Source organism: Nematolebias whitei, chromosome 17 (assembly GCF_014905685.2).
Source record: "Nematolebias whitei isolate Nwh7 chromosome 17, NemWhi1, whole genome shotgun sequence".
NCBI classification, from domain to species: domain Eukaryota; kingdom Metazoa; phylum Chordata; class Actinopteri; order Cyprinodontiformes; family Rivulidae; genus Nematolebias; species Nematolebias whitei.
The window spans coordinates 20597804-20608191 of NC_056514.1; the positions used below are offsets into that span (position 1 = coordinate 20597804).

General features: G+C 41.0%; 1 protein-coding gene across 3 annotated transcripts in view; it reads left to right on the top strand.

The window, feature by feature from the left end:
• Positions 1 to 395: 395 nt before the first annotated feature.
• The window catches only part of kctd17 (potassium channel tetramerization domain containing 17), a 44107-nt gene continuing 34114 nt past the window's right edge, over positions 396 to 10388 (top strand). For all 3 annotated transcript variants that reach the window (XM_037691336.1, XM_037691334.1, XM_037691335.1), the window contains exon 1: positions 396 to 799. In XM_037691336.1, the coding sequence (XP_037547264.1) occupies positions 455 to 799 (345 nt within the window). In that variant the 5' untranslated portion in view covers positions 396 to 454. The remainder of the gene's footprint in view (positions 800 to 10388) is intronic.

A 10388-nucleotide genomic window follows, 5' to 3' on the forward strand; every position in this document is an offset into this window, starting at 1 on the left:
GGGTCCCAGATACACCCAAACTAGCAAAAGTGTAATAAGTAACAGTAAATAAGGATCTAAGATATAAATTAAGATAAACGCTAAACAATAGTGTTGATTATTGAAAAAGGTCAAAGGTTCTTTATTTGTTTGCATTACATGTGGTACATGTGGTGGAACGAAATTGTGTGCACAGGGTCACAGGAAGACATTGTGTATATACATTAATGATTAATAATACTCATTACTAGTACAAGTCATAATCATAGATTAAATATTACGTACAGTATTACATAATTTAAAGTATAAAATTGCTTTTGTTTTTAAAGTTCTTCCGGATGTTTACCTTCCATTCTTGGTGCGCATGCGCACTTGCGCAGCTCGTAGGCGGAGCTTGTTCGGTTGTTAACGGAGCAAAGGAGTCGAGCGGTCAGTCCGGCTCGTTCGCGTGGAGCTCTTCCGTGGCTTTCTGTAAATGGCTACGACCGCAGAGGACCAGCAGGAGCCAGCGGAGCTTTCTGCTCCGTCACTACAGCGCCACAACAGCAACAACAATAATAATAACAACAACAACAAAGACAGCGAGGCGGGAGAGAGCGCGACCTCCGCCACGAACGCTGCGGAACCCGGCGGGACGGCGCCGCAGAGCGTCGGTAACGGCGTCCGCTCGGTCATCACTCCCAACGGCGGGACTAATGGGAAGTGGGTCCGGCTGAACGTCGGCGGAACGGTGTTCCTCACGACGCGGCAGACCCTCCTCAAGGAGCAAACTTCGTTTCTGTACCGGCTGTGCCAGCAGCAGGACCTGCACTCCGACACGGTGAGTCCAGTCCGGACGGGAAAGTTCAGCTCGTTTCACTCACAGGCGACATGTTCTTTATGACAGCAGGAGCTCCGCATGAAAGTTCACTTTGACCTCCTCCTAATGGGACCAAGGTCATGTCCTGTTGGCATTACCACTTTATTTTTAGCATTTATTTATTAATTACATTTATCAACTAGAAGAACATGGAGATCTTTTGAAATGTGTCCATGCAGAAACTATCTGAAATCCCAACATATATCCACTTTGTTTTATGAAGACTAATAGTAAAATCTGAGGAGTGCTCTTCAGCAAAACGCCTAATTGTTATACAGGACATGTATGAGGACAGCAGGACATGTATGAGGACAGCAGGACATGTATGATGACAGCAGGACAGTGGTGAGATGTGCAGTAGGAGTGACAGATAGCTTCAAGGTGGAGGAGGGAGTGCATCAAGGATCAGCTCTGAGCCCCTTCTTGTTTGCTCTGGTGATGGACCGACTAACAGATGGTGGTGTTTGCAGATGACATTGTGATCTGTGGTGAGAACAGGGTGGAAGAGAACTTGGAGAGGTGGAGGTATGCACTTGAAAAAAAGAGGAAGAGGAATGAAAGTCAGTCGTAGTAAGACAGAGTACATGTGTGTGAATGAGAGGGAGGCTGGTGGAACAGTGAGGCTACAAGGAGCAGAGGTCACAAAGGTGCAGGACTTCAAGTACTTGGGGTCCACTGTCCAGGAAAATGGGGAGTGTGGTAAAGAGGTGAAAAGCAGAGTCCAGGCAGGATGGAGTGATGGAGAAAAGTTTCAGAAGTGATTTGAGACAAAAGGGTGTCAGCAAAGGTCAAAGAAAACGTTTACAGGACAGTGGTGAGACCATCTATGTTGTATGGTCTGGAGACAGAGACATGGACAAAAAGACAGGAGAAACAACTGGAAGTAGCAGAAATGAAGATGTTGAGGTTCTCCTTAGGAGTGACAAGGATGGAGAAGATTAGGAATGAGATCATCAGAGGTACAGCACAGGTTGAACAACTGGGAGATAAAGTTAGAGACCAGACCAAGATGGTTTGGAAACTTTGGACATGTCCAGAGGAGGGACAGTGGGTGTATTGGTAGAATGATGTTAGAAATGCAACTTCCAGGAAAAAGACAAAGAGGAGATGTATGGATGCAGTTAGAGAGGACATGAAGGTAGTTGGAGTGAGGACAGAGTGAGATGGAGGATGATTCTGCTGTGGAGACCCTGAAGAGGGAAAAGAAGAACAAGTTTACATAAGTGAGGAGAGCCAGGATCAAAAGATGGCGTCACCATGGTAACCACACAGACCCTGACAGCACTTTTAATAAGACATGCAGACAGAAGCACAGACTAGGAGGAAGCCTTAAACAAACATCACTTTGTGAAAATAAATACACATCAAAATGTCACTACAGTCACATGACCTGTTTTATGTTTCTTTTATGAAATGTCTATAGAGCTCTGAGGAGTAATGGCTTTTCTCACTCATTTCACCAAAATCCCAGTGTTTTGTCTTGGTGTGATGTGTGTAGAAATTCTTTGCAGTGTTTTTTATCCACGCTATACGATGTCCTACTAAAAGTCTCACAACTGATGTAACAATCCATAAAAAAAATTGTGAAGAAAACCAAAGAATAACAGCTAAACAGTATTAAAGTTGCTTTAATGCCTATGCATTAGTATTCTTAAAGATTTAAGTTTATAGCGTATATTTTACAATTCTTGTAAATATAATTCCTGTAAAACACCATATTTTTGTAATGACTCTTGTGACTAAAACATAGGATTTTCCCTTTTCTTTACAATAATCCTATTATGTGCCAGATGTCTTTCACACATAGGCGTCACATTAACGGTTTGTGAAGGGGACGTGTCCCCCTCACATTTAAAAATTATTCATTTGGACCCCCCGCGCACACACATTTACCATGAAATATTGTTCACCTAGCGCTGTTTCCATTGCTACGTAATCCATTTCACTGGATTAACAGGAGCATACTCAAACCACTATAATCCACTCTGGGTTTTCCTGGTTACCTACAACAACTATCATAATGTCAAACTCAAAAGCTGCGAGCCAAATCTGGTCCCCCAAGATAATTTAAATGTAAAATATTGGATGTCTTCTCATTTTTTTTTAAAACAAAGGGTAAATCATCATTTAGTATAGACTTCTCTTGCCAGCTGGCTAACTTTGAAGCCAGAAAGAAGGTTGGCTCATTCTGTCATTACTGATTTTCATGTGGAAAGAGTAGCAGAACGTCAAGTGAGGCAGATCAAACACTTGTTTTGAACCTGCAACCAAGAAAATATGTCAAGTTTCTGACTTGATTTAATGTATTAGCTGAAAGTGGCCCATGCCTCAGACAAAGTATTTAAATTTTGGCTCCTTTTGGTAACTGAGTTTGACACCCCTAGGTCATGTGCCTTGACAGCGCGCTCATCTCTTTGGGGGTTTTTTGTGGACGGGGCTGAGGGAGGAGGGGGAGACACCTCTGTTTTGCGCAATATCTTAACACTATGTTAGTGTCAGCATTTGTTGACTGGGGTGGGGTGTTAGGATGTGTGAGAGAAGCGGAGAATACTCTATTCACACAAGGAGAGCTGTTGGTCAGGCTACTTCTTGGTGTGCCACGCTCTTAAGCTGAGGCTGAAAGGAAGTTTTAAAGCTTCAAGAAGGCTTAAAACATGGCTTCACTCCTCCATGAAACGGCAACGTTTGAATAATGTAGCTGTCTGCCACATACAACAAGCTAGACTTGATCAGGTAGACATGAGAGAGATTTGCCAGTCTTTTGTCTGTAAATGACAGAAGGCAGCACATTTTTGGAAGCTTTGTCTAATCTGAGCAGGAAGAACTTGTTTTGTCTGGTCTTTGCTCTAAGATTCAGTCCAGATTAAGTCCACCTGATAGTGTTATAGAGAACACCTTAAAGGAGAAATATCATGTTAGAGAGAAAGAACCCAAGTAACAAGTTTTCTGGAAAATTGGTCAAATCAGTGATTGGGAAGGAACAGCGGAAAGGAAATGTTAAGATATTTTTGTACTGGTCTTATGGTTTTGATCTGCTCAGAGACGGGATTATAATGAAATTATGGTCCGGTTCTGACTGAGTTAAACTGGGTCAGCAACTCTAAAGCCCCTTATCCACAGGTCTGGTTCTTGTTGTAGCCTGTTGTGTCCGGTTCTAGTGGGACCTCTATTTTTGTGTCTCACCTTTGCCTATAGTTCCCGTTTAGTGGGCGGATTGTTCACCTCTAGTGGGCGGATTGTTCACCTCTAGTGGGCGTATTGTTCACCTCTAGTGGGCGGATTATTAATATCAATGCACCTTACCAGCTGGTGGCGGTAGTGCTACATTAAGCTCTTTTCTAAGCACCACTAACATGCATTAGAAGAAGAGCTGGAAAACAACACACAACCAAAATGGATGACCTCCGTGAACTTGGAGCAGAACCAGCCGCACAGCCTGTCCTGGTCGCTGTCCCGCAAGATGGAGAGCAGGGCCGAGGTGTCAGAGATGCTCTGATGGAGTACCTCATGAGCTGTAACTTATCCTAATTCCACCCCTTAATCTTTTTTTACCTCCCCAGCCTTCCTTAGATACAAGTGAACGTTAAAGTGTTGATTTGAAAATAAACATGGATTAATAATTATTCTTGTTTTTTTAATGTACAGACATGCCTTATTACCAGGTTCGTGTAAAAATGGCAAAACAAACACTGCTGCTGTGCTTCTATCACATATGCTGCGTTTTTTACTGGCTGTAGTTTTAGAAAAACTGTATACTCTTTAATTTTTGTTTTTAACAAAGAACCAAAACCTACAACAAGAACTTTATATTTGTTTATGCATATATACATTAATCTATTTTAATATATATATATATATATATATATATATATATATATATGTCTTCAGCCAGAGACTTCTTCAGATCCCTTGTAAGACAGATGCTACAAGAGATCCTTCCTGCCCACAGCATCAGCATCTAGAACAACTCTTTAATGAAACCAGGATGATGAATTACATTTAATTTCCCTCTGGGATTAATAGTCTTTTTGTAATTTGATTTTTATATATGTATGTATGTATGTATATATATATATATATATATATATATATATATATATTTATTACATACATTACATAATAACCTACATTTGATTTGATATTTAACAACTCTTTCAGAGTTTATGCTTACCACGCAGCTCTTTAAATTAAGCTGTCGCAAATTATCTTCATGATTGAAGTGCTGTTAAGTAATATTAAGTTAGTGCTCCTTTGTACCACAGTGAAAGTCGTGGAGAGAATTTTTGACCTTGGGTGAAAAAGATGCAGAAGCTGCTAGATCCACAAGATGGACATCATGGCTGAGGTGTTTGACATGCAATGACTGAAAACCTCCAGCAAGCTTACAGAACACCACAGCTTTATAACTTTAATCCCAGATTCCTTTTTTCATTGAATTGTGAGTGCTCCTCGGATGATTAGCGAAACGTCTTCAGTTTTAAAAAAAGTCCTGTGGTTTTGTTTTTATATTTTTTGGGGGGGATTTGCCGTGTCAAGGATAACTGAGAATCTTCACCAGCATTGTTACAGGTAAAAAAACAATTACTTCACTTATCCTACACTATTGACGTAAAAAAACACTGTAAGCACTTCACTTTTGATGATCAGATGGAAGCTCAAGACTTGAAAATGTTTCTTTTATTAGAAATAAAGACCTGTACAAAAAAAACAATTATACACTAATTATATATGCAACCTTAACAAGCTACATGTTTGGCTATTTGTGGGCTTACCTTGCAGGATCTACATTTCTATAGATAACTATGATCTACTCTAAATATTTTTAAACATGTCTGTTTGCCATGGAACGGGCAATGGATTCCAGCACCCCAAGGAGTGCCTGACTGAAAGCAACACTCTGTTCAGCCTCCTGCCATCGCTGTGCTGCTTCCTCTCTGCGAACATCTGCTTCCTCTCTCCTCAAGGCCATCTCCTCCCTCCTAATTGCTTTCTCCTGCTTCCTCGTTACTGCAGCTTGGCGTTGCCTCTCTGCAGCTTCTTCTTGCCTTGCTTTTTTGACATCCTCACAAATAAAATGGAAGTGTTCCTCTCTCTGCTTCCGGTTCATCTCCTCTTGTTCAGTATGTGCAGAAACAAAGCTCTCTGCTGCACTTGTTGATCTGCGCTTTCTATGGCCTAGGAATAACACACAAGAAAATGGCTGTTAGATGATGAAGTACAGGTAGAGTTTTTAAGTTACTGCTAATTTTGAGTTCCTGCTAATTTCAAAAGGTGTTTGTTTACAAGATCAGAAATGATTCTGTTCATAAAGCAGTCTAGTACTTTAATGATAGTAAGCAGGTGGGCATAAATAAACTACATGTAGTCATTTACAACCGTTTGTGCTAATTTAGAAAAAGAACAGAGCATCATTAATCTGAACAAAAATCACTACACCCTGTATAATTTCAATAATAAACTTCATAAATGAAAGTTTAAGTAATAAATGAATAACTAAATTTAACATTTATCCATTACAACTGAATAAACAAGTAGTTTGAATACATGCAAGGTGTTTTACAACAAAAACAAAACAACATTCATATCAACAGGATCAATGTGATGTTAAACACGATTGTTGCTTCTTCTTACCTACTAACGGGTGCTGTTCGGTGCCGCTCTGCTGCGTGTTGCCCGGTGGCGTGCATGTACTCGGAGCTGGTGTGGTCGGGAAGGGTCAGAAGCGGGGAGGATTGGACAGTCAAAAGCAGAATCTGGCGAACCTTCATGTTCAGTGGGACTTTCTGCATCAAAATAAGAGTGGAAAAACAGCAACAGAGTACAGTTAGCAATGATGCTAACTAATGACGACGTAACCGAGTCAGCCTCGTTTGTTCAGAGTACTTTCAGAAAACGCAAAGAAACGGTTGCATGAGGAAAAGGAAATATGCTTAAAGTAAATAAAATACACTCACCATCAACTATTAGTTTTTTAAGCTTTCCTCTTTGCTTTGGTGTGCGATGGAAGCCCTGCACTGCCATCTGCGCAGACACCTCTTGAAAAATCTTTTCATTTCGTTTCGTTCCATCTAGCTCGCGCTGCACTTGTTCATCGGCCAGCAAACAGAGAAATGCCTGAACTTCAGCATTCGACCACGGTTGTGCCATGATTATTTGTTTTACCTTATAAAATATTCCAAAATAAGCTCCTCCAATTTCTTGTTGTCTGTTATGCGGGTGAAAAAGAAAATGGTGGATTGTGATTTCCGGTGGAAGACTGAATCTCCGCCCTCCACCAATGAATACGCCCCCTGACCAATCAGTGACCTACAGTGCGCTGATGTCACAACTAGACCCTACAAGAACCAGACCTGGGACCTCAGTGATTTAGGTCCCAAAAATGGGGTGGGTTCCACCGTTAAAGGCATTGTTGATAAATCCTGCAATCGGCCACAACTAGTTACATAGGAGTACCAAAAAGACCCGTGGATAAGGGGCTTAAAAAGAGTCTCCCTGGGATTCAATATCGGTCAAGGAATAGAATTTAATCTGCTTGCCACATCACCTAGAAAGGCTTTTGAAGCACCGTCTCATATTTCCTAACACATCAGAACCACACAAGATCTATTGAGATCACACTTAGCCACGCCCCCTCATACACTGACAGGTTGAGCTCCCCTTCTGCGAAGGAGGAGTCCAGGACCCTATAAATGAGTAATGACACGGGACATCGGGGCTCTTCTTCCGGGTCTGTGAACACGTCACAGACTGGAGAGTCCAGCGCTGTAAATTTTAACTTTTTCCTGCCTTGATTTTAATGCAATTGGTAAAACTGAATTCACGCTTCCTTGACTTATTTGTTAGTATGAGTTTTCACTTCTGAGGGAGATAGAGCCGGAGGAAGTGGTGGCGGCTGGGTGCGGGTCCAGGGTCCGAGAGGAAGCCTAAGGCCCAACGGCTAGCAGTAGCTAGCTTCAGTGACTGACGACCCGCAGTCAGCTCGTAACGCAACAGAAACAATGAGAGAAGGAGATGGATGTTATTCCAAGTGCATTGTGAAGGATAGGGGAATAAAAGTTATGAAGTGTAGGAACTGTGGTGGCACCAAGGTAGGAAGGAACCTGTAAATTATTTTGTTTTAATAATTATATTCAGGTTGACAAAACTGACTAAAAAGTGTTTGTTTTTTTTGTGTGCGTCACTAGTGCTTTGCACAGTGTATTTTTGTGTTGTGAAGGCTGCATGATGCCTGGCCATTTTTATAGGTCTATCACTAAATCAGAAAAAAGTGAAAAGCCCCCCTAAATTCACTGTTGGTGCTCAAAATGTCACCTGTTCATTGGGTAAAGTTAATATTCTTATTTTCAAACTTGCAGTTCAGTGTCACCATTGCTTAGCACAATGACAAGTTGTGTTACAAATAAAACTAAGTCAAAAACACCCCTAAAGTCATTGTTTGTGATAAATTGTGTCATATTGATTTCATTATCTTTGCCATTGGAATGAGTTTAAAAACAGGATGATGCATTTATGGACTAGTTGAATGAGGTGTCTCTAAAGTAGTTATTGAATCGAGTGTTTACATGTGTTTACATGTGTTTAACAACCCGTTAAAATACACCAGAATGCAGGAGGTGGCATCTACTCAAAATTTTCTGGGGGAGGACCCCCCAGACGTGTGTCCCCCTCACAGTACAAGTGCTTCTGATGCCAATGCTTTCATACTTAGGCTTTTATAATGCATATGATGTGACTTAATTTAGCAAAAGTGTCTTATGTTGTAAAACATTTTAATTGTGCAAGCCAAGGGATGACAATTTTTGCCTTGGAGGCAAAGGAAACTGGCAGGTTTTAAAAAAGATGATGGATTTCAGGTAAATAGTTTTGTGAATTAGATGATTTATTTACAAAGTATACAGCTTTTCCCCATGTAGTATTTTCTTGTAAACAAACATTTCCAGAACCACTTAGTACGAAAAGATGCTGATAGTTTTTAAATATACATATGAATTGAGGTATTACCCAGAACATTTCCTCTTATTTTTCTTAATTAAGAAAGAAAAATTGTCTTTAAGATAAGACGGGCTTCTTTCGTGCATAGTTAACTTTTCTACTGTGTTTGCCATGAAAAAGACAAATCAATCGAGTCCAATAAAAACTGTTCAGCACCATTGCAACAGATGTGATAACGAAAAAGCTTTACATGGTTTTAATATTTAAAACCATGTTAATAATAATATTTCAAACATTAATGTCAGTGTTTTATCAGCAGGGTCAAAGCCAATAAAATAAAATCTGATGTCTATATTCAAAATATGATTCTGTTTAAGTTTAATACTAAATGATAAGATACAATAAAAAGCAGCAGGTTATTTGGCCATTGAATGTTGGGAGGCACCCCCGCTTTTTGTTAAAGTGGTTCAGCTTTGGATCTGAGCAGCCAATGAGATTCAAACTACCAGGAAGTCCAGTCGACCAGAAGGGACTGAACCAGGAAGAATTTGTGTGTCAACTAAAGCGTCAATTCCACATGATTTACATATAAGTTACATGTAAGTTTTGTGAAAAAATGTAACTCGTAATTAAAACATTGATAACACACAATGTCCAAAGTTGCCCAGACCATGTGAAAGTCATGCGACAAGTCTTTGGCACTCCTTTTGAGATGCAGTCGTATCCGCTAAGGAGAGTACACATCGCTTTGGTTGGCGCACATTTAATACAATGTCCTCTAGATATAAGTACTGGGGAGGTCAGGGCGCAGCGTGTGTCTCTACGTTGAGACAAGAGGTGATGATGTATCTGCTTTGGCATGTCGCCTGGCCAAAGTCAATTGGTAACGCGCCAACATGTGCAGACATTTTATTCGTTTATGCCATGACCTTCATCAGGGGACGGGTGGTGCTGTTGTGGGGGCAGAGTCCCCATCCTTTGGATTATGCAAGGGGAAATGCTGAATTCATTTTAAAACGTATTTCTCCAACGCTGGACTGCCTCAGAAATACATGGCTGGAGCTTCAGAGTAGGTGTCAGCCTCGCAGTGAGGTAATATAAGTGCAGTCTTTTCCTCTCTCCCATTTGTGTGCGTGTGTTTGTATGTGTGTGTGCGCACGTGTGTGTGTAGCTTGGCTCAGCTGGACGAACATGTGCCTCTTCTTCTGCAGGGAGCTGCACGGTCTGTACAGCTGGCATCTTATAGGAACCAAGAGAGGGAGGTGCGTTGTGCGCCTGCCAGTCGTATGCAAACTGAACATGCTGCAAGGCCCGAAGAGACTCATAAATGATGCAGATTTCTATTTTGCTGCAGCCTTTGATATGCCATTGTGTTTGAGAATAGGCTGTAGGTCATCATGCTTAACCTGGTGAAGACCCACATCTTGGTAACGTCAGATCTTTCAGTTCTGTTAAAATGTATGATCATTGTTAGGGATACATACAACTTGACACTCAGTTGTATCATGTTTTGCTTTTATCAACAGCAGTTGGCTTTTGTAGCTGCTACCGTTTTAATTTGTGTGTGTGTGTGTGTGTGTGTGTGTGTGTGTGTGTGTGTGTGTGTGTGTGTGTGTGT